Consider the following 23831-nt stretch of genomic DNA (forward strand, 5'->3'; position numbering starts at 1 on the left):
TTATTAATTGTTATACAACTTTCAAGAAGGGTAATTTTGGAATAATGTCAATATATTTGCATCAAAAACTAAGAGGGGTTTATTGGATTGGGATTTTAAAGCATTTTTTTGCATTCATGAAATCCGAGAGTATTCGATTGGGATTGTTTGAAATCCATTAAAATCTTGAGGTATTTAATTGGGATTTTAAATTATGCTACAAAATCTGGTGGTATTCAATTAGGATTTTAAATTATGTTTTGAAATCCGATGGTATTCAATTGAGATTGTTTAAAATCCATTAAAATCTGATGGTATTCAAATGCTGATTGATTTTTTTGGATTTCATAAAATGAAGGATTTTGTGGCATTATTCAGTGTATTTTAAGTTTTTTGAAATCCCACCAAAATCAATGAGATTTTGAAGCATTGTGCTTAAATCCTATCAACTATGCGACATTTTATCAAGAATCTGCACAAAATCAAAATCATACACAATCCATTAAAATCCATTAACTAAAAACAATCCATTAAAACTTCAATCGAATACACCCCCGTAAAAGTGGACAAGTATTATGAGAAAAAAAAATTCTTTCAAAAGATACTTATATTTAGGCCTGGCAATTTGACACGTAACATGCTAACACGAAACGACACGAAAAAAATGGATATGAGTTTTGATTTTCGATACACGAAACACGAAATTACACGATAGATTTTGTGTCGGATATGAATTTTCATTTGGGGTACACGAAATACACGAAAGTACACGAAATACTTGTACATAATATTTATTATATATATGATATGATATATTAAATATATAATTGTGTAAAAAAATATATATTTTTATGTATGTGTGGATATTTATATATTGTATGTGTGGATTTATAGAGAGTTGTATACAGTATAAATATATCATTCAAATTTAATAAAATTATAAAGGAAAATATATATTAAATCTATTTTTTGATTAAAAAATATATTAATATTTTTATATATAATACACACGAAAAGTACACGAAATATACACGAAACGTTTCGGATCAGATACAGGTTTCAAAAACGTTTCGGATCAGATACAGGTTTTAAATTAGGTACACGAAATTGATAACGGACGGATACATGTTTCACCTTCGAATACACGATACACGAAAATACACGAAACGAAAGTATACGAAACGAAACGATGGACACTCCTACTTATATCACGGTGGAGGGAGTATTTTAGATTCGGTTGTGCTTTTGCGTGGGATTTATCCTCTCATAAATCAAAAGAAAAAGAATAATAGATATCTTTATTGCATTCACCAACAAGATATATACTGAATAGTCGATCACACATGGATATCGGTTGGACGTATTTGCCGGTGTCTAAGACAAAACAAAAACGCTCATCCTCTGTAACTGGCGTCCAGGCCGTGCCCCATGTTTTCTCGCGCTTTCACATCCTATGCACTCTCTCGTCTCTCTAACTAGGCAATTACACACACTCTCTCTCTCTCTCCCCTCTCTCCCTCTCCGGTTTCAACTGTCAGTAACCACCAACTACAAATACTACTAGTACTGCAATTAACTCGACATTTCTGCTAGAAAATTTTAATGCAACAACACTTTAATTTTAATTACTTTTTCTTGCTACACCATTAAAACCCTCAGTTGTTTCATCGCAGGTTTCTTGCAGGGGTGCAATTCTGATACACACACAAACATGTCTAGCTTCATGGGTGTTCATGTATCTGATCAATGGCTACAAACCCAATTCACACAGCTCCAGTTACTCAACCTCAAAGACAAAGTAAAATTCCTTCTCATTTTTTCGGTCTTAATGTTTCGTGTTCGAGTTACGTTGTCTCAAATTTACTGTTTTTTTATATGATATCGTGGTATATTAGGCTTTTTTTTTTAATAATGAGTTGATTTTAATTTGTAGTTTGTAGCGGTAGAGAAACAGAATGGTATGGTTACAATTGGGGATTTGCCATCTTTACTTGTACAACTTAAAGCTTCCGGGGAGGTGTTCACGGAGGAAGACATTAGGCTTATTTTGCGAGAATCGGAGTCTGATATGAGTAGTGAGGTTGATTTTGAAGGGTTCCTCAGGGTGAGATTTCACTCTTTTAATTAAATGTCTTGCACGTAATTTGCGTGAGGTTACTAATGTGCATGATAGGATGCTGTTTATACTGACTTCTGCACAATAATCTTCCTTTAGTTATAATAAGATGGTTTTTTTTCTGTGTATACTAACTTTATTTGTTGAATTTGTTGTATAGGCTTATCTTAACATACAGGCACGAGCTGTTGCGAAAATGGGCAACTCCAAAAATTCATCTTCATTCCTCAGCTCGACCACGACTACCCTTCTACACACTATAAGTGAATCAGAGAAAGCGTCTTATGTTGCGCACATCAATAGCTATCTCAGGGATGATCCGTTCTTAAACCAATTTCTTCCTATAGATCCGACTACAAATTATCTATTCGAGCTTGCAAAGGATGGAGTGCTTTTATGGTATATAAGTAGTGTGTGCCTTATAGTATTCTCTATGTAAACAGTTTTGGACATTGGTATCAGTTATTTAGTTTTGACAAATTGTATGTCTTGACACAGTAAGCTTATCAATGTTGCTGTGCCAAATACAATTGATGAACGGGCTATTAACACCAAAAGGTCACTCAATCCTTGGGAAAGAAATGAGAATCACACACTTTGTCTTAACTCTGCCAAGGCTATAGGCTGCACAGTAGTTAACATTGGCACTGAGGACCTGGTTGAAGGAAGAGTAAGCTAGAACTCTAATGTAATATTGAGCTTTCGGGTAATCATTCTATTCCTCTGACTGTTTCCATGTTCTGATTTTGCAGCCACATCTGGTACTTGGGTTAATATCACAAATTATAAAGGTAGACCTTCAACTTCATATAGTTTAAATTTTTTAGTTTAAGACAGTCGGGTGTGCTAATATGAGCAAATAATTTTAGTATACTGTACGGAGACCTAAATTCCTACGTGGCAGGGTGCTGATGTTGTTTACTTGCTTTCTTCAATATGCATTAACTTCTGAATTTGCGATTTCAGATCCAATTATTGGCAGATCTTAACCTTAGGAAGACACCTCAGCTTGTGGAATTGGTGGAAGATAACAATGTAACTGACTATTCATTGTTATATATTTAAAGAATTTTCTTAATTATGTATATCTTTCTCTGCATATATTTAACATATTAATGAGCATCAAGGCAGTGATGTATATTGACATGTGTACAGGATGTTGAGGAGATTATGGCTCTAGCACCTGAAAAGGTGTTATTAAAATGGATGAATTATCATCTCAAGAAAGCAGGCTACAGAAAAGAAGTAACGAATTTTTCTTCCGACTTGAAGGTAGTTTATCCAGCTGGGTAGTTTAATATTTGTGGTAAAAGGTTCCTCTTTTTTAAAGTTTACAGTTAGTAACAAAAGACAAGTTCAAATACAAATACACTCTGATTAAATTGAATATTTATTTGGTGTAGGACGGGGAAGCTTATGCTTACCTGCTTAACGCTCTTGCACCAGAGCACAGCAGTCCATCCACCTTAGATGTCAAGGATCCTGCCAAAAGAGCAAATTTGGTACTTGAGCATGCAGAAAAAATGGATTGCAAAAAATATGTAACACCAGAGGATATCATTGATGGTTCACCCAACCTAAATCTTGCATTCGTTGCTCAGATATTCCATCAGAGGTGCGTTCTTTATATTTCTTGCCATTGCAAGTTACCAACTCCTCTATAACCTTACGGTATTAGGAGGACTTCACTGCATCATATATCTTGGACCCCCCTCCCCCCACAAACACACTTGGAAGCCAATTTTTGATTTTGGGGGGTCAAGACCTCTCCCATCTGTGCTGTTATAGCTAGTTAACTTACCAAATGTCCTAATATTAATTGGATCATACATCTATAAGAGATATCTACTAGCAACATTGATTATATCATTTAAAAGTAATACACTACTAGAAAAATATAAGATCGTCTGTTTGTACTACATTTTCTTTGAACTTGCTCTTTTACCATTTACTTTGATATCAACAAACACCGGTTCTTTTTTATTATTGAGGACAAATTCCTTCTATAGTTGTGTGCTTACAGCTTCAGTGGGTCAAGTTTGTTTTTGTCTGTACCAAGTTTCAGATATGTTTTGGGAACCTAGAATTCTTCTGACAGTTTAAATCTCCTGTAGGAATGGCCTGTCTACCGACAGAAAGAAGATTTCTTTTGCAGAGATGATGATAGATGATGAACAAATATCTAGGGAAGAGAGATGGTATCGATTATGGATCAACAGTCTTGGAATTTCTTCCTATGTTAATCATATGTTTGAGGATGTAAGAAGTGGGTGAGTTCCTAATCTCTATGCAGAAATTCTTGATTTTATAAACTATCCAATTATTGTATATATTGCTAGTATTTGACAAGTTTAAGTTAGTGGCAGCATGTGCTAGGTTAAATTTCCGTGATCCTGCATATTGCCAATTAAAATTTCCTTTCATAACCCTTTCTGTAGTTCTCATTCAAATGATTACTTGCACTGTTACTTTGAAGTTACTAGACAATATGCAATACATTATGAACTCATTAAGTCTTCTTTGTATGAAGTTGGATACTTCTGGAAGTGCTAGACAAGGTCTCCCCAGGATCTGTAAATTGGAAGCAGGCAACGAAGCCTCCTATCAAAATGCCATTTAGAAAAGTAGAGAATTGCAACCAAGTAATAAAAATAGGGAAGCAGTTGAAGTTTTCTTTAGTGAATGTAGCAGGGAATGATTTTGTGCAAGGGAATAAAAAGCTTATACTTGGTAATGTGCTCAATCTCTCAAGCACCTACAACGTGTCCATGGAATTTATTCTACTATATTTTTGTTGATTGGTTTCATCCGGTTTCGACTTCGTAATAGATAAACTACTCACTCACTATATTCAACTCTATGTCAGCCCTAATGTGGCTTTTGATTGTACAATCTTTATCCTTGTTACAATCGAGGTTAGGCAGACTGCCAGATGTTGGTCTAAATTGTTTTTGTGAAATCAGGCGCAACTTGACTTAAAACTTAAAATATTGCGGGTTTCTTACTTTCTCTGACATTTATGATTATATGCATGCTATTTTACTTCACTTACTTGGATGAAGAGTATATGAGGCTTTTACGAGAGTGCCTTTACTGTTTTCAGTCTCATTGCAAACTTGCTGGCTTTTGAAACTGCTTAGTTACCATCAATAATAAAATGGTTCAACTAATTTGTCAAAAAGACCCTACAAACTTCAAACCAGTTAACATTTTTAGGGTTGGAGCTGCAAATGCTTCATTTCCTGTTCTTTCTGCTCCTCTAGTCTATGTCAGGAACACGTCAGTATTGCTATATTGGACTATCAGAGATGTGTAGCCTTATACAATGTAAACAAAATTACTGTATCTTTTTACTCTAAGCATGCAGTAGGTGTATGTTGTTTGACTCTTAATTGTGTCTAAATGATAGGCAGTCACAGCTACGTACATGATTATTATTTGACAGTGAGATAAACCAGCAGACTAATGAAATGTATATTGCTAGAGATCCATGGATTATAATAAAGGTTATTTGGTAAGATCCTGAAGTAATGAAGTTTGTGTACCTTGATGGCAGCTTTCTTGTGGCAATTGATGAGGTTTAATATGCTACAGCTTTTAAAAAATTTGAGGTCTCGCTCCCAGGGCAAGGAGATTACCGATTCTGATATTCTGACATGGGCAAATGAAAAAGTAAGAAGTGCAGGCAGGACTTCTCAAATGGAGAGTTTCAAGGTTAGAAGAAGTCAATTCTTCTTCGTCGTTATCTCTTTGTAAATATTTGTCTAATTGGTGGGTATTATGTATTGAAATTCTTTTTTCAGGACAAGAACCTTTCCACTGGATTGTTTTTTCTTGAGCTTCTCAGTGCAGTGGAGCCGAGGGTTGTGAACTGGAATCTTGTAACAAAGGGTGAAAGTGGTATGGTTCTTTCCCCCCAAAATTTATGTCATTAGAACTGGCCTCTGTGTTAAAGTGGCCTTGGCGGGGCAGTACTGCACTCTTTGCAGTAATGTCTTACCATTGCAGGCAGTGATTTTAATAGAAAAAGTGAACACATGGGTCATGGGTATTACCCAAAAAAACCGGTAACTCCTGGAAAATGTGTACTTAGAGCATTTGGAATGCCTATACCATTTACCTCTTTTTTCCGGGTCCCTTTGTATTCCACATATACACTAAGTGGTAAATAGCCAATTTTCTACTATGCAAATGACCACTTTATTATAAATATTGAAAGAACTGAAGAGTAAAACAACTAAAAGTGAAGTCTGAATGGAGTATAAAACAATTAAAAGGAAAAATGGGTTGGGGATAGAAGGTGTTCCTAGACCTATTTTTTGAGTATACTCCAAGGCATAAGATGAGGACCTAGTCATTTGCACGTGTCCCAAGGCAGTAGTTGTGCCCATGCTGGGATGCTCATGCTCTTATGTTTAGTTTTAATATATTGTTCTTCTCATGGCACTTTTTTTAGTGTATCCCCCGCGCAGAAACAACTATCATCTGGGGACACTTGCAAATAACTTGGCACTCACCTTATGCATTGGAGCATTATCAAAAAATAGGTCCAGGACACCTTCCCGTCCCTAGCCTAGTTGTCCCAATTGGTTTATATTTAGACTTCAATTGTTAGATTGGCTTACTCTTCAGTTTTTTTTAATATTTAACTTGAAGTGGTCAGTTGAGTTGGTCATTTGCACGGTAGGAAATTGGCTATTTACCACTTAGGGTAATGTGGTATACAAAGGGAACAAGAAAGAAGAGGTAAATTGTATATGCATTGCAGATGGTCTTAGTTCCTTTTAGTAAGTTATGCTGTCCACATCTGTCAAACTGTTTCTTCTCCTATTTTTGTTGACACCGGGGTGCTTGTAGAAGTTGATTTACCCTGGGGTTTTTTTTCGTTTCTCAAGTTTAGAGCATCAAGTCTCTGTTCATTAACTTTTATTCGGTTCCTTTACAAGTGAATGAAGAGATGATAATGAGGAGTACCAATTAATTTTAAATGAAAGTTGCAATACTTGCATGAAACTGATATAGAATCTTGTAATTATATATATTTTGCAATGTCCCCGTGTCTTTGAATTCTCTTGCTCATTTGCTATACCTCTTGCATTTGTTGGTAATATGATAGATGAAAAGAAAAAGCTGAACGCTACTTACATAATCAGTGTGGCACGAAAGCTTGGATGTTCAATATTCTTGTTGCCAGAGGACATTATGGAGGTGAGATTAGTACTTTCGTAGTTGTTGCAGGCTTCCTCTGTCTCTTTATACCTTATTCTGCTGTTGAGAATTATGACATTATGCATGGGGAGATGTAGTCACGACATTATATGAATAGCCTAAAATTGTAAGCTACTATGTACTATTGTACTGATTATTTTACGTACTCTGTCAGTAATATGTTTGATAATAAAAGGCAACAAAACAAGAGAAGAATAAAAGAAGTATCACTCGCTTACAATGAAGTTTGATTCTGAAAATGTAATTAATCAAATACATTGCTTGACAAAATAAGTTTAACTGCATCATTGGCTAGCTAAGAAAGATGTCGAGGTGATGATAAAAACATGGTATGTGGCAGGTGAATCACAAGATGATACTTATGCTTACAGCCAGCATCATGTACTGGAGCCTGCAGCATTCATCCGAAGAGCTAAAACCGGCTCAATTGCATGCTGCTACTAGCAATGGTAATACTTCAGCTGCTGCTTCAACTGATAGTAAATTGTCTACCTTTCCTGCGGCTGCAACGTCCGTTGATAGCAAATCATCTGCCTCTCCAGCGGCTGCAACGTCTATTGACAGCGAATCATCGGCTTCTCCTGCGGCTGCAACATCCGTTGATAGCAAATCATCTGCCTCTCCAGCAGCTGCAACGTCTATTGACAGCGAATCATCTGCCTCTCCTGCGGCTGCAACGTCCGTTGATAGCAAATCATCTGCCTCTTCAGCGGCTGCAACGTCCGTTGATAGCAAATCATCTGCCTCTTCAGCGGCTGCAACGTCTATTGATAGCAAATCAGCTGGAACTTCCGCTGATAGTGACGAATCTTTTGCCTTTCCTGTGGTTGCAACTTCCCCTATTAGCGAACCTTCTGCCTTTCCCGTGGCTGCAACTTCCTCTGATAGCGAATCTTCTGCCTCTCCCCCTCGGGATTCAGTTGATGTCAAGTCATCTTCATGCTCCCCTGCTTCCTCTCCTACTGCTAAGGATTCCTCGGGTGCATGTTGCATGGATTGTCACTCACCGCCGACTCCTGCCATTGCTACAAGCTCCGACGCGGCAACTATAGCTAATCTCAGTGATGAAGATGAATACTCCTCTCTCATTAAGAGAGAAAAGGAAAGGAAGGATAACACCTACGGGTCATGGCGAGGTTTTGAGCTTGACTATTGATGATGCCAGCTCTAGTGCAGAGGTTCACAATGACAAATCATCACTGCGGAGACGATAATTTGCTAGTGCACAACTAGGAGTGTCATACAAGTAGCCGATAGAAATGAAGAAACATGTAAACTTGTACATGAAGTTTCTAGGGATAAGATATAGGTCTTTTTAGGGTAATTTTAAGTATAAATTGCATTTTGCATGTCTGAAGTATTTTTGTTTTGCACTGAAATGGTTAAATAATTTTCAGACTAAGGTGATGGCTAAATTATTTTATATTAGTCAATTTAGTGAGACTGTCTAACTTGGGTTAGATAGCTAACAGTTCTTTCGCGAGACGATGGACAAATTTAGTAGTAAACAGACGTCCCACGATTATACATATCTATAACCTGTCATCAGTGAAAGATCAATATTGAAATTCTAATATTATGATTCTAAGATGCATAGATAATCCCTATATTTTTACCGTCTCACCCTCTCTGGAGAATCAAAAGGTATCTTCTCTGTTTTGTGAGCACGCCAAAGAATGGGACAGGGAGATTATCAGAGATATTTTCGATTTGAGAGATCAGCAACTCATCTCTGGTACTATTATTGAGCAAGACTTGGAGGATGATATTCTAACATGGAAGCTGGAAAACTCGGGCCAATACTCACTTAAATCGGCATACAAGTTGCTGCAACAAGAAAAAGGCAACTGGAACATGGGAAATAATATGAGTTTTTGGAAAAGTTTGTGGAATATCAAAGCTCCCCCACAGGTTTTAAATCTAATCTGGAGAGCGCTTACATATTGTTTACCAACCTTGCTTCAATTACAATCGAAGCATGTTCCAGTAAATAATATTTGTCCAGTTTGCAAAGAAGGAGTCGAATCTATTTGTCATGCTCTAGTTCAATGTAAGGCTGCTGATATGTGCTGGCAGCTTTTTCTCCCGGGAACTACTACAAACTCGAATATGGAGTTCAAAATTTGGCTGGAGAGGATTTTATCATGTAAACCAGATAATATAAAGGCAAAAATCATCACTTTATGTTGGTCTATCTGGAGGTCCAGGAATGATTTTGTGTGGAATAATCGAAGATGGCAACCGATGAAAATTGTTGCAAAGGCGTGGGAATATCTTTCACAGTGGAAAGCTACCCAGGATCGTTTGTTTAGTGCACCTGTTGTTCCTCCAGTAACAGGAGATGGTGCGGTTTGCTGGGTGAAGCCACAACATAATGTAGTAAAGATTACATCTGATGCAACAATTTTTACAGAGCAAGGAGTTTCGGGAATGGGTCTTATAGCTCGTGATCATGATGGGCACCTCTTCTCAGCTAAGTCAAAAACAACTCCGGAAGTCTTGAGTCCTGTATTGGCAGAGGCAATTGCAGTGAAGGAAGCTCTAAGTTGGGCAAAAGAGATGGGATCAAAGCAAATCATAATAGAAACCGACTGCTTGGTGGTTGTAAAGCTTATTCGTAGTGCAGCCCCTATGCGATCTCGTTTGGGTATGGTGATTGAAGAATGCAGGGATCTAGTTCGTAGTCACAACAACTTTAAGTTGTATTTTGTTAAACGATCCGCGAATATGACGGCACATGCTTTAGCTCAAGTGTCACATATGTTTCCTGATCGTACTTTTAACTGGCACTCCATTCCGGCTAGGCCTGTAAATGGATCGGATATCCGATCCGACCCGATCTGATCCGTTATTAAATAAATGGATATGGATCCTTGTTAAAAAAATCCGATCTGCTAATAATCCGATCCGATAATAATCCGGTCCGATAAAGAATGGATATGGATGTGGTCAAATCCGATCTGTTAACAATCCGATCCGATCCATGCTTAGCTATATTATATATTTTATATTATATTGTATTATATTAATATATTACATATAAAATAAATTTTTTTAAAAATACAAGATGGAACCTTCAATTATATTTTCTTATAAGCCATCAGTCGCTCCTAAGTCTTCATCAGCTCTCCCTCTTATTATTATCTAGTTAATCAAATAATCACTCTCTTTTTTTTGTGTAGAGTGAGTATAAACATAGGGGAGCTAAATTCTTCCACTTAACACCTCATCAATCACCTGGTTTCCTATTTAGACATATTTATTGATTTTAATCTTTATTAATAGAGGAGCAGATCATAATTTGCTTCCTCCAAAAGTATTAAACTAACTTATATATATTTTTTTTTTATTTACTTGATGCATTCCATGTTGAAGATTTTATAGGAACAACCATTAAAGGATTCCAGTTTTTTTTATGCTTGTTATGTTAAAATTCATGAATTAATATGACTAGAAAATATTACTTTTTTTTGTATGGAAATTAAAAAATTGTCCACGGTGAAAAATATATTTCGTAATTTTTAGTGGATCGGATCTCCGATCCAATTATCCACGATCCGAATGGATCGGATATGGATCGACTTGTAAAATATCCGACTGTTGATCCGATCCGATCCGAATCCGATAAAATTAAATGGATTAGGATATGGATTTAGCTAGATCCGATCCAAATCCGATCCGTTTACAGGCCTAATTCCGGCCAGTGTTAAGAATTGTATTTAAAATGATTTAGTGATCTAATAAACTTGCATTTCGTGTAAAAAAAAAAAAAAAAGATGCATAGATAGAATTTTTTTATCTTGTAGAAATTCTTTAATATTTCATATTTTCATTTTTGAATTATTTTTACTCTTAAAAATGATACTAGTAGTGAGTATGTTTTAAGAAGTTGTCCATTTTTTTATATTTTTTTTTGTATGGAAAAAGTTGTCCATTTAATCGACTACTCAGCTAACTAATTGTTACAATGCGTTCTACTAATTCGATCTTTAAAAATGAATAATAAATACATACATTTTTAACCAATATATAAACCTAATAATTTAAAAATTGTTGTATTCTTTCAACCTGATAAATTATTATTCTAATTATTTTTCTCTGATTAATTTATGATCTCCACGAGCCTATTTATGATGGCACATTTGGCCAATTTAATTCGGAGAGATATACCAGTGATCTTTTTCATTGCGGAAGCAAGATTGATTGGATTAGCCTGCTTTTTCATATATTATGGGCCGTTTGGATGAATTTATAGGCAACTGCTTGTTTCCTAAAGTAAAAAGTAAATTAAAAGTCAAAACAAGTTAAGACTTATAAGTGATTAAAGTGTTAGGTAAATAAAAAAAAGTCAGGAAATAAAAGTTAGTATTCTCAATTTTTTATAAATATTTCTTAACTTTTAATACAAACGGTACGAATAAGTGATTCAAACTTATAAATTTAAAAGCTGGTCTTTTAAATCCGGCCAAACATATATGCGACTTATTTGATTGCCTTTCCATCGGACAATTTTTTTCTTTTGTTATGTTTTCTTGGGGACGTTTGGATTAAGGTTGGGAATGAGAATGGAAGGTATGAGAATGGGATTAATGAGGAGGGAAATGTATGATTTAACCACCTAAAAAAGATTAGGGTTCCCATTCCATAGTACCAAATAACTAATTCAAACACTTGTCATGGGATTAGGATTCCGATTCCCGTTAACCGGACTCATTAACCATGAACCAAACACCCCTTTAGTTTATCCAACATCCAAAGGAGTTTATCGAGAAAAGGTTTTGAAATTGGATTCCAACGAATAGAGCATGGAACTAACGAGTTTATCGATAGAAGGTTCTGAAACCGGGTTCCAATCAAATAGAACATGGAACCAATGAGTTTAGTTGAAAATGTAACGAGTTTAAAAGTGGGATCCAGGGATCCGGCCCAAATAAAAAGAGTGGATGGATATAATTAAGCTAAATTTGTATTATTTGGTTGGGATGAATATGTAAGAAATGGATTGAAATTTATACGAGCAAATGTTTAAAATATTTATTATTTTGTCCATTTCATTACTTATATCTTATAGAAGAGATCACACTCTCGATATGAGAAGAAAAATTCTGTTCATATATTTATATGTTTCTCAAATCTCATCATTATAATTATGCATACACCTAATATTTTTTTTCAAAACTTACCTCTCACCTCGACTTTTTTCACTTTTTTTATTTATTTTATTTCATTCTATCGAAACAAACACAACATAATAGTTAAAGGGAGTCACAGCTGTATAATTAATAATATTTTTAATAAATAATAAAAATATCCGATCACCGGTGGGTAAGATAGCAGTTGACGTAGACTTGGGCCTAGAAGATTAAGGCCCAAATAAGAGCAGCACTACACACTCCGAATTATTGTTAACCAGAAGTAAGTTAATTCGGAACGAGATCAGACACGGAGGAAAGCTTGACCTCTCATCGGAGATTCACTCTTCTCTCTCTGACTCTGTATAATACCAACATCTCCTCCCCTCTATCTATTAATCACATCATCAACATCTGAGGTTAGTTACACTATAGATCCGAATATAATTCCACCAGCCTTTATCAATTAATCGACTCATAAATTTTGAAAATTTGTCTAAGTATAGGTGGGAATAAAGATGGGTTTTCTGGTAACAACACTCATATTTGTTGTCATCGGAGTCATTGCGTGTCTCTGTACCCGAATCTGCTGCAACAGAGGCCCTTCTACTAACTTGTATGTCTTTTCTATCCTCTCTTTTTTATACTTGTGATTAATCTGAGCTTGTGCATTAGTTATTTTTGACTGAGGACTTGAAAACTAGAATTCGAGATCCTGTGTAGGTAGTGCTGTGCTTGATCGATATACGTTAATAATTGATATATGTATCACCCAGATTTCTGTTTAGTTTGTTTGCAATTGTAAGACGTTTCGCTGCACATCTGGCCTAGCATACATTGCGTAATTTGAGATCCAAGGATTTTTATTTTTATTTAGTTAAGAATACATGGTATTGGCAGTTGAGTTATGATTTGATCACGAGCTTTTGAAATTTTAATTTCAGATTTTGATGCTAGTAATCTTCTGACATACATCATTTCTAAAAGTTGAGGGATGACGTCGTCTTAGAGTTATGAAGGAGAAACTTTGTGCTTGAAGTTTTCAAGCTGTTTGTCACTTTGATATGGATGATTGTGTATTTGTTGCTAAAAATATTATATGTTCTTAATTCCAACTTATGTTTTACTTATCGACCTGTTTGTTTCTGCTCTCACCTTTTCCATTTCTGCTGTCTGTTTTTTAATCTCCGCCTGCCTTTCTAGATTTGTATCTGCTATGAATATTGTGTTTTTGCCTTCGGTGTATAATACAGTATTTGACTGTAATCTGTATCTATTGATGCAGGTTTCATTTAACACTGGTCATCACGGCAACAGTGTGCTGTTGGATGATGTAAGTTCCCTTACCTCTAACTTTAATTGTACTGTGGACACTCAAAATTATTTGAGTATAATTATTCGTCTACTTAGCAAGACCAAAGTTTGGTCTTCGCTCTCATGCCTATTAATTTTAGTCTAGTATCCTAAAATTTAAAATTTAAAATTTAATGTTCTTTATCGTTAAGTGGAGCTTAAAGTATGGAGTCTTACTACAAGTTGTTACTTACAATCTTACATTGAGAGTTCTGTAGATAGGGTTAGCAAATTTGTTATCTTTTTTAGTATGAACCTGATGAACTGCATAAGAAGACATGACGGTTACTACTACTAAGTTGTGGAAATAATGTCTCTCTGTCTAATAAGTAGACTAGTCTGGGTTTCGGTTCATTTGGTCATAAATTTTTTCTTTTGCTTGCCAGGTGGGCAATTGTGTATCTTGCGCAGATGAATCCACTTATAGTCCCAATTTTGAGCGAAGGAGAATGAGCTTCTGCTTAAAAGAGTACCTGATTTCTAGGCAGCCAGCATTATGAAAAGGGAGTATCAGAGAGCGAGGAATAATTATTTGAGGGCATGTTACATGCAAAGTGAGATTATATCAGATGTATATTTAGTTTGAATTGTTGCAAAAACTTTGCTTAAGATTTCTCTCCCTGTGTTTTATCTCGACATGATTCCATCTATTCTTTTATGATATTCCAGGTGCCCAATATTCTTAGATTTGCTGTTGCTTCAATAATATATTAAGTAGCGATAAATTATGATGCATTGTGGGAAAACATTGTCAAGGCAAGTCCAATAGCACGACATACTCCCTTATGTTTATGAAGAAAATGGTAGTTGATTTTTTTCATTTATTTTCTTGTATAATGCTAATAATTGCAGTATTTGGCTGAATGTATTTTATATTAGTCAAATAATGGAAATTGTAGTTTAAGTATATTATTTGGAAAAACATACCATGAGTTGTTTTGAAAAGAGGACAAATATTTTGGGATAATTTCTTTTTCTAGAAGGGACAAATTTAAGGTGATAGGATGAGTAATTTATTCTATATCAATTGACAAGTTCAGTAAATCTATACAAATATGATCATGATCTGAGCTTATAGTATGAGTACTATGAGCATAGACAACTTGCATAATGGGAATTTCTGCCAGCAGCTACTGTCAGCGAAAGCCCTATAAAACTTCTCGCGCACCCAATTACCTGATCGTTCACCTTTCTCCCACATATATTTATCCTCAGATGAATTGGGCTCAAACAAACTACGCAAATTAGATATTTTGACGCGGATTGAAGTATGTGTTTTGACTAGTAGATTGAATTAACATTTTCTCATATAATTGCTTGGTACATAACCGATTGATTAGTTTTTTTTTTGACACAAATCAAAATCTTTAATCCAAAAAACTCTTCAAAATAGTTTTTTCAAAATTAATTTTTTGGATCCAAACCTCTATTTCAATCCGCTAACTACCAAACACTAACACTGATATCAACGAATTCTGATGATCGAACCTCTGAAACACCTCGAACCCCTAATTTGGCCAAGAACATTTAACTTCCAAACAGGAACACCATCTTCAATCACATTCCTTAAAACTATAAACAATAAACAATTAAATCCTTTTTTAAATAATATATTATATAATAAATTAAACTAATATATCAAACATCATTATAATAATTAAAAATATCTAATTTTTTGAATCCCATTAATCCTTTCAGCCCTTCAATGAGTTCAATCTATTTTAATTTTTACAACCGCGCTTGAGGGATTTACCTTTAAGCGAAGAAAGTGAAAGCGAAAATAGCAATAACGAAATCGTAAAACCCTAAAGAACACACTCTCAGTCAAGAGTCAAGAGTTTGAGCACTAGAAATCGAAAAGTGTGAATCTGATAACAATTCCAGCAAGTGATGTCTGTGCTTCAGCTCAGAGGCCCAACTCTGATGTCTTCATCTTCTCCATCCTCATCAATTGGAATTGGGGGCTCTTATCATCATCATCCCCACAATGCACCATTCTATCCATCCATTTCTAAACTCACCTGCCCACCAACCACTTCCACTTCTTCTACTAGGCTACGACGTCGCATTGCTTGCTCCTTGTCTCCTCTAGACTCTGCCAAGATTAAGGTTGTTGGTGTCGGTGGTGGCGGTAATAATGCCGTTAATCGCATGATTGGCAGTGGCTTACATGTTCGTCCTCCCCTTTTGCTCTACTTGTTTTTTTTTTTTTTTTCATTTAATTAAACAAATTCAGATACCATTGAATCAAGACCCATGTTTGTTTTTATGTTTTTCTGTGTGTTTCTTGCAGCAATTTGACATTTTGAGCTTTAACTAATTATTTGACTTTTTATTTTTGTTTTTTATGTGTGTATTTTATCTTACTTTCCCTTTGTCCTTGTGGAAGTTTGTATATTCTCAATTATTCTTGTGCATTTTTCTTCTTGGATTGGTAGTTGTTACTTGTTAGGTACCGAGCCTTGTAATTTAGTTTGTATGCAAACTGTTTGGGTATAGATGCAATGTTATCTTACTGGTGTAGTATGTTCGAGAGAACAAGTAGTTCAGAGTGGAATGTAAGGTCCGAATTGTAGTTGGTGGTACAAAGCTTGCAAGTAGCAGCGTTATTATGAAAGATTCTCTGTTCCCTTCTTGTTCAACACTATATACCAGTGATTCACTGCTTTGTAGGTTTTCTACTTGGGATCATTTTCCTTTACTGTCTGAATATTGTTTTACAGAAAAAAATGGCTTGGTGAGAACGGAATTTCCTATTATTCTTTATTGTAGTACATCTTCACCTGCATTTTTTATTTGCTTTAAGATACATTGTTGTAATAATCAGCTTGAGCAATGATACTGTTGATCTGTGTGGTATATAGGGGGTTGATTTCTTCGCCATAAACACAGATGCTCAGGCACTGTTTCAATCTGCAGCTGAGAACCCTCTTCAAATTGGAGAACTTTTGACCCGTGGACTTGGTGTGACACTCTCATCATTGTCTAAGTTTCTTTACGTTAATTTTTTATTAGTTGATGTTTGACTTGAGTATCTTTGCAAAATGAACAAAATATAATCTTCTTTAAGAAGCTGTTGTCAGATAATTTTTCAACATCACCAACTTTGCGCTTTGCCTGTAAATGTCTATGTCATGATTTCCATTTATAAGTTTATGTAATGATGCAGGTACTGGAGGAAATCCACTTTTAGGAGAACAGGCTGCAGAAGAATCAAAGGAAGCCATTGCAAATGCTCTGAAAGGATCAGATCTTGTCTTTATAACAGCAGGCATGGGTGGTGGTACAGGATCTGGTGCAGCTCCAGTAGTCGCTCAGATATCCAAAGAAGCAGGTTATCTAACTGTTGGTGTTGTCACCTATCCATTTAGCTTCGAAGGACGTAAAAGATCCTTGCAGGCAGGTGCTGTTTTTCCTTTCCCGAGCTTTTGCTTCTTGGGGTTAATAACATTTAGGCTTTAGCATTCAAAAATGTTATACCATCTACAATGTTGTGTACCTGAAGCATAATGGACATACTGATGTCTAAGAGCTGCTAACCAACAATATTATCTTACTGATCTGGACAATGCCATGTAGAATAGACATAAATTAGTACTTGCACACATGGTTTGCAGCATTTTTCCAATTTTTTAAAATTATTTGATTGAGTCATTCCGCCTGCCTATGAAAATGTAGACCTCATATATTCTTTTGACACTTGCATATCCTATATATTTTATTTGTAGTTATATTGATCTAGCGAGACTACATCTAGCTGAGGTTGGTGCAGCAGCATGAAGACTAGTTTACATATTCTCTGTGCTGAAAGTGAACTTCATAGTTCTTGTATCTGCTTCATTTGCAGGCACTGGAGGCCATTGAGAAGTTGCAGAAAAATGTCGATACTTTAATAGTAATTCCCAATGACCGTTTATTGGACATTGCTGACGAACAGACTGCCCTTCAGGATGCTTTTCTTCTGGCAGATGATGTCCTACGTCAAGGGGTCCAAGGAATTTCAGACATAATCACGGTGTGTGTTCTTTCACAGTACTGACTAAAGATATACCTGTTAAGGTTAGAAGAAAAAAGTATATCATGAGGATATATACAACTTATCTTAGAAAGGAATGAAGTGTAAACTCCCGCTGCAATTGGCTTTCCATTAACGGGGTTTAGTGGCAAATTGGGTTGCGACCCTATTATTACTTGCTACTTGTCTTTAGTCTGTATTTGTATGTTTAGCACGCATTTGTACTGCTGATTGATGCTTAGTTTCACTTATATTTGTTTTGTAGATACCTGGGCTGGTCAATGTGGATTTTGCTGATGTAAAGGCAGTCATGAAGGACTCTGGAACAGCAATGCTTGGAGTTGGTGTTTCGTCTAGCAAGAATCGTGCTGAAGAAGCAGCTGAACAGGCAACTCTGGCCCCTTTAATTGGGTCATCAATTCAATCTGCTACTGGAGTAGTATATAACATTACGGGAGGGAAGGATATAACTTTGCAAGAAGTGAACCGGGTGTCTCAGGTAGTGTTAATTTTTTACAATAATATGTTTGACTCGTCAACATAATCACTAGCTGGACAATTTAGGTCTTACAGAAAGGACAATAAAGTCGTAGGTCAAATTAATCACCCAGCCCCTGAAGTTAAATCTGCATCTTGATACTGGAACAATCTTATAAACACAAATATTAGAAAGATTGGTCACGTCTGTGCATGTATTTGCACCTGTGAATTATCTGAAAGGATGTTGCTTCTGATTTTTAGTTCCAGACTAAAGTCATTGACTACTGAAAAGTGAGACTCAGAACCTGCAAACGTCTTGTATAGGGATCTCAATATTGCTAATGTGCAGGTAGTAACAAGTTTGGCAGATCCTTCTGCCAACATAATATTTGGAGCAGTGGTGGATGAAAGGTACAACGGGGAAATCCATGTTACTATAGTTGCCACAGGTTTTGCACAGTCATTTCAGAAGACCTTTTTAACAGAACCTAGAGGATTAAAGTCAAATGAAAGAGGGGCAGGAGGCCAAGAAAGCATAAAGACAACTGTTCCGCTGAAGACACTAACACCTTCTGGCACTCAAAGATCAAATCCGAGAAAGCTCTTTTTTTAAACAATGTCTTCACATATTTTTGTATGTTGCATTTGTCTAGGATCTGATTAGATTTTCCACCCCCATGTCCCCATCCCACTAAGAACAGTCAAAGTGGGTCTTTTAGGCATTTGATGTGTAATGATATTTAATTAATCTTATAGATGGCCAACTTTTGCTCTTAAATATATGGATCTTGTTTTTACTAATTACTTCAGGGCAATTGATCTTGTTTTTGCTAATCACTTGAGGCCAATTGTTAGTTTGTTGCTATAAGAAAAAGAAAAAAGAAAAAATTGTTAGTTTGTTGCTACTTAAATGACTTCGAATATTCTTCTTTGTAAATCAAACATAAAATGATGCAGGGTTTACATCCTCTGACTCAACAGTAACATGAGGACCTCTGCCCTTCAATAAACCAGTTCTTTGAATGTTAACCGGAAAGGAATTAATGCAATCACTTATTCATACCCATCGGATGTTCGTTCACTACTCTGTATCTCTTAACAGAATAAGTGAATGAAAGGAGTAGGAATCATATTCGGAGACCTAGTTCCAAGCAAAAATCTATAATTCATCATAGCTAATAAGATATATATATATTTGGTGTACTATTATAACAGAAGTTCCTTCAAAAACATATAAAAAAAAAAACAATTATGGTTTACAGGCGAGGGAACTTCTAAAAGTTGATTCCTTCATATCAAGGACAACAAAGTTGAACGCATGAAATTTAACCCCCAACCAAGTAAAGCCTATATTCTCAGCTGTGTACAGCCAAATACAGTTCCCCTGCATCGGGTCATTGGAGTGACTTGCCGCCAAACAGGCCTCTCAGACCCAAGTGACAGGACATCTACATCAGACACCTTCTTGATATCCCAGTTCCATCGTTCTGGTCCAATGACTCCTCCAATGATGTATATATCATCTCCTAAACCTATCATTGCACAGCCAATTCTCCTACGGAACTCAGATGCAGAAACTACCACCTTCCTCTCTTCTCCCACCTGCTTCTGTATCAAACCATGACTCATCACATACACCTCACCTTTAACTACTGCCATTGCACCCTGGAGCCATGAACAGTCATAAACTATCCAACGCTGTGCTTCCTTATCATATATCTGCACTGTTGACAACCCCTTGTGCAAGACGTGCATCTTGCCCCCTATAACTACTCCCGTGCAAGCAGTATTGTGTGCGCGCTGAAGGTCAGGTATTGATGTCCAGACATTCTTTTCAGGATCATAAATTTCAGCTTGCGAGATGGATTTTCTGCAGCTAGTGAAACCACCAGCCACAACTATCTTACCATCTAGTACGCAGCATGCAAACATTACACGAGGCACTAGCATGGATGCACACATAGCCCAATGCCTGGTAACAGGATCATATGACCAGACAGCATCCGTAGCGAAGCTTCCATCATGGTCACCAGTTAAAGGATCAACTGCATCACTGCCACCGCCTAGTACAAATAATTTTCCAGCAGTGGAGACTGCACCAAAGTATGCAAGATGCCTAACTTGTGATTCAAGGACAGGGAGGGTGATCCAAAGGTCATGGAGGGGATCGTAAAGCTGCCACAGATTCTCTGGATCATAGGCACAGACGCACAAGAATTCCTCCGTGGAGTTAACTTCTTGCCTGGTTTTGAATAACTCAGCACTGTGAACGACAGCTCGCCAAGAACGAGACACCAGTTCTAACTTAGGGTGAAGGTAAAAGGGGACACGTGCTAGGCACCTTAGAGCAACAGCATCAGGGAGGCCTTCAATCAGTTCAGACATAATGGTAACTATGGTGCCCGCTTTGCAAGTACTCCACCCACCGTATATTTAATTATTTGGCCCGTCTTCTAAATCACTGTGAAGTACAAAAGAGATGATTAAAAATAGTCCAAAGTAAGGTTTGTCAATATAAAACCGTGTACATCATGACATTGGCTAAACTGAAGACATAATTTGCCCTATGTTTTATACCCTCAGCCATTGCATATATATACTAGCTATAACTAAAATCTGGAGACACTCCCATCAGAGCTGCTTGCTTTTGTTTTTCCTATGGTATTAGGTATATAAAAAGTTTTCTTGCTTCTAAAGTTGTACAAAGAATTTTTCTTACTGAATACTAAATGTATTAGTATTTAAAAATACGTAATCAACAATACAGTTTCACGTAGTTATAATTCTACAAGTAAGAACAATCGAATTGGAGTTGTACATTCAGAAATCCAACTGAATTCCTGGTATTGAACAGAGCGAAGAGAATATGCAAGTACCCAAATTTACCTTATTTCTTCCAAATATATATCTATACATATATAGCAAGCAAGTACCACTAAAACCAAGAGAAGTAACAGAAAGTCTATTAGTCTAATCATCTCCGTCACAACATATTGTCCCTCATGGGAAAAAAACTATCACTCTCATTGAGATCCATGTTATCCATCACAAAAAAGGGCATACAAAGTTCTCTAAAGTACTAGGAAGTTTCTTGTATTGAGAAGTTAAACACCAAATGCTACAACCAAAGTAGAGTCAGTCTGCACCTTTTAAGGGAACCAAAAATAAAAATAGTAGCCATTTACCCAAGTGTTAATTTTGCTATTCATCATAACTTTTATGAAGCATGATGTAACTGATGTTTGGTACTGTAGCAATTACTTTATTTCAGTCTGATGACTTGACCAGTACCATAATTTGGTTTAACAAGAGTAACTTTCCCATTCAGCTACATATAAAAAAATATAAGATACAAAGGTGGTAAAAAACAAGCAATGATATTTTTAATAGGATAAGGTAGCAAGAAACCACAAGTGGCTTTAAAAAGCAATCTAAGCAAAGAAAAGTGAAATGTTAAACCTTTGAAATAACTGGTAAGAGCTCTGAACGACCACACATTAAATTGGTACTAAAAAGGTTCAGCGAAAAGTCAATTGACACATTGCAGATACTTACATGTGTAACCTGATTTTCGCAAATCTTGAAGTTGATACACATGTTTCAACACATGGAAGTAATAAAATTTTCAAACCATTAATTAAATAGTAAATTACAATAAACATATTCGAAAATACACAGCAAAGTGAAAGGGGAACAAATCCTTCTGCTGCTGTTTGGTTTGGGGGATTCAAGATTGTGATCAAGACTCTTTTCTTCATTCATAAGAGCAAGGCCAATTTTCGTATTCTCAATCCTAAACTGCTTGTTTTCGGAGTATGCTCTTGGGGACTCGACCGTGTTCCAATCATAATAACCAAACGGGGTACCAAAACTAGAAAGTCTAGGGAATCCAAGCACTGAAGCTGGTTCCTTTACAGGCTCAAAACTAATGACACCCTTTGAAAGAAACCCGTTAAAAAACCTTGGAGAGCCGAAAAAACAAGAATTGGAAGTGGTTTGTTTAGACTTGGAAGCCGGAACAGAGTTATGGTCAGCCATTACAGACTGTCTCTTCACTGCTCTAGATCTATTTCTAAGCATTCTATAGTTTCAAGAAGATCTCAACAAAAATCGTACACCAATTTCACAAATTACCTAGAAAAAAACATTAAACAAATATCCGATTCTTAAAGCCCCACCTGTACTATAAATATGTTCCCAAAACTCTTCTCAACATAAAGATTCCAACTATACTTAAGCAATTTATAATTGAAAGCACATAATCACGCAGCAACGCTGGCATATCGACTGAATCTTGAGATGTTAAACACACAAAATCTAGTAATAGCAAATTAAAATCCAACAGGCAGTCAATCAAACTAATACATACATACATACATACATACATATAGAGAGAGAGAGAGACCTAATTAAGCAGCAAGACCGCCATGAAGATAGAAACACACAACTACAGGATCTGAGCTTAATTAAAAGATAGAATTCAGAAACTGAGTTGAATTAACACAACAAAGAGAACACTTACAAGGTAATGAGAATTGAGAAGAGAAAAAGAAGTAAAGGCCGCCGATAGAAGAACTATGCAATTATGCATACATCTCATTTCTTTATTTATTATTTTTCGCTTCGAGAAAAAATGCCAAACATGTCATAATTTTTACTTGGTACAAGAATTCCATTTTTAACTTGAACCAAAATTTCACTTTTGAAAATTATGATCAAAAATATTATTTTATTATCTCTTTTGAGAATGAATAATTCGATTTATTCATATTTGTCATCTATAATATGTTGATAAGGGGATAATTGATAATAAGATTATGATGTTGATGATTGTTAGTGTTAAATTGAAGATGATATATATGTAGATAAATGTGTGGTGTTTTATATGATAAAATTGAGAAATTTACAAATGTATATAACTTTTTAAGTTATGTTTTCAGTTTTACTACTAGTTACTTACTGTTTCAATTTTATATTATCTTTTTTTTAATTATTACTATGCCCCCTTTTCCTTCAGTTTACCGTTTTCAAAAATACGATTTTTTCTTCTTCTTCAACTCACTCTCACACACACACTCTCTCTCCCCCTCTTCTCTCTTTCACGCCCTCTCTTGCTTCTCTATTTCTTGACTCTCACCGATTCAGCTGTCAACGCAGTCTCGACCACAGTCTCGTGGAGGCGTTGCTATTTCACAACAATAATGAATTCAATCATCGACATAGTTTTCATCATTCAAGCAATTCCGAACTTTAGCGTCATATTAGCTCTTCTCCCTTGGTCAATTGGCCCGCAAGGGAAGTTTCATCGTGGTTTTGAGTTGAATCAGAGCGGCAACGCGAGTTTCACGACGACGACTGAGATTTGTAAATATATATATGGGTCAGGTTCCAGATAGAACTGCTTAAACTTAGAACCTTAGAATCATATTAATAGGCATTAAATGAAAGTAATTTGAATGTGTGAAATTAAATATATGAATGTGTTTTAATATGGTACATATTTAAATATATGTGTCTTCAATCAATG

At 35.8% G+C, this 23831-nt stretch overlaps 4 protein-coding genes across 8 annotated transcripts; 3 read left to right on the forward strand and 1 right to left on the reverse strand.

Moving 5' to 3' along the window:
• The first annotated feature begins 1321 nt into the window (after nucleotides 1–1321).
• LOC108224588 (fimbrin-5) lies at nucleotides 1322–8757 on the forward strand. 3 transcript variants are annotated; one of them, XM_017399257.2, is made up of 15 exons: nucleotides 1322–1458; nucleotides 1653–1777; nucleotides 1913–2083; nucleotides 2256–2494; nucleotides 2594–2765; nucleotides 2848–2886; nucleotides 3062–3130; nucleotides 3251–3367; nucleotides 3499–3710; nucleotides 4210–4365; nucleotides 4626–4825; nucleotides 5652–5809; nucleotides 5899–5995; nucleotides 7212–7303; nucleotides 7665–8757. In XM_017399257.2, the coding sequence occupies exons 2-15, from the start codon at nucleotides 1691–1693 to the stop codon at nucleotides 8478–8480; spliced, it is 2625 nt and encodes an 874-aa protein (XP_017254746.1). In that variant the 5' UTR covers nucleotides 1322–1458; nucleotides 1653–1690; the 3' UTR covers nucleotides 8481–8757. The 3 variants fall into 3 exon arrangements, with proteins under 3 accessions (XP_017254746.1, XP_017254747.1, XP_017254748.1); XM_017399258.2 differs by having other exon boundaries at nucleotides 1331–1542; XM_017399259.2 differs by having other exon boundaries at nucleotides 1331–1512.
• Nucleotides 8758–12735: 3978 nt separating this feature from the next.
• Nucleotides 12736–14496, forward strand: LOC108225318 (V-type proton ATPase subunit e1). The gene is made up of 4 exons (XM_017400154.2): nucleotides 12736–12875; nucleotides 12963–13072; nucleotides 13742–13789; nucleotides 14196–14496. The coding sequence occupies exons 2-4, from the start codon at nucleotides 12975–12977 to the stop codon at nucleotides 14260–14262; spliced, it is 213 nt and encodes a 70-aa protein (XP_017255643.1). The 5' UTR covers nucleotides 12736–12875; nucleotides 12963–12974; the 3' UTR covers nucleotides 14263–14496.
• Nucleotides 14497–15555: 1059 nt separating this feature from the next.
• Nucleotides 15556–19105, forward strand: LOC108193006 (cell division protein FtsZ homolog 1, chloroplastic). Its single transcript, XM_017359565.2, has 6 exons — nucleotides 15556–15981; nucleotides 16674–16773; nucleotides 16979–17208; nucleotides 17657–17824; nucleotides 18090–18323; nucleotides 18654–19105. Exons 1-6 carry the CDS (start codon nucleotides 15700–15702, stop codon nucleotides 18915–18917), a joined length of 1278 nt encoding a protein of 425 aa, XP_017215054.1. The 5' UTR covers nucleotides 15556–15699; the 3' UTR covers nucleotides 18918–19105.
• Nucleotides 19106–19449: 344 nt separating this feature from the next.
• LOC108224647 (F-box/kelch-repeat protein SKIP30-like) lies at nucleotides 19450–22948 on the reverse strand. Of its 3 annotated transcripts, none has more exons than XM_017399329.2 (2): nucleotides 22827–22948; nucleotides 19450–20765 (listed from the first exon to the last, which is right to left on the reverse strand). In XM_017399329.2, exon 2 carries the CDS (start codon nucleotides 20687–20689, stop codon nucleotides 19652–19654), a length of 1038 nt encoding a protein of 345 aa, XP_017254818.1. In that variant the 5' UTR covers nucleotides 20690–20765; nucleotides 22827–22948; the 3' UTR covers nucleotides 19450–19651. The 3 variants fall into 3 exon arrangements, with proteins under 3 accessions (XP_017254818.1, XP_017254820.1, XP_063934960.1); XM_017399331.2 differs by having other exon boundaries at nucleotides 22710–22849; XM_064078890.1 differs by lacking the exon at nucleotides 22827–22948 and adding an exon at nucleotides 22483–22551.
• Nucleotides 22949–23831: the final 883 nt, after the last annotated feature.

This window comes from Daucus carota, chromosome 6 (genome assembly GCF_001625215.2).
Source record: "Daucus carota subsp. sativus chromosome 6, DH1 v3.0, whole genome shotgun sequence".
NCBI classification, from domain to species: Eukaryota; Viridiplantae; Streptophyta; class Magnoliopsida; order Apiales; family Apiaceae; genus Daucus; species Daucus carota.

Bases quoted from the DNA above. Each gene is read 5' to 3' on its own strand.
- LOC108224647 (XM_017399329.2), bottom strand. From the start codon at position 20,689: ATGTCTGAACTGATTGAAGGCCTCCCTGATGCTGTTGCTCTAAGGTGC.
- LOC108193006 (XM_017359565.2), top strand. From the start codon at position 15,700: ATGTCTGTGCTTCAGCTCAGAGGCCCAACTCTGATGTCTTCATCTTCT. The intron at 17,209-17,656 runs GCAGGTGCTGTT...CTTCATTTGCAG, and splicing joins GACGTAAAAGATCCTTGCAG to GCACTGGAGGCCATTGAGAA. The intron at 18,324-18,653 runs GTAGTGTTAATT...GCTAATGTGCAG, and splicing joins AAGTGAACCGGGTGTCTCAG to GTAGTAACAAGTTTGGCAGA.
- LOC108225318 (XM_017400154.2), top strand. From the start codon at position 12,975: ATGGGTTTTCTGGTAACAACACTCATATTTGTTGTCATCGGAGTCATT. The intron at 13,073-13,741 runs GTATGTCTTTTC...CTATTGATGCAG, and splicing joins AGAGGCCCTTCTACTAACTT to GTTTCATTTAACACTGGTCA. The intron at 13,790-14,195 runs GTAAGTTCCCTT...TTTGCTTGCCAG, and splicing joins ACAGTGTGCTGTTGGATGAT to GTGGGCAATTGTGTATCTTG.
- LOC108224588 (XM_017399257.2), top strand. From the start codon at position 1,691: ATGTCTAGCTTCATGGGTGTTCATGTATCTGATCAATGGCTACAAACC. The intron at 2,766-2,847 runs GTAAGCTAGAAC...CTGATTTTGCAG, and splicing joins AGGACCTGGTTGAAGGAAGA to CCACATCTGGTACTTGGGTT. The intron at 3,711-4,209 runs GTGCGTTCTTTA...AATCTCCTGTAG, and splicing joins GCTCAGATATTCCATCAGAG to GAATGGCCTGTCTACCGACA.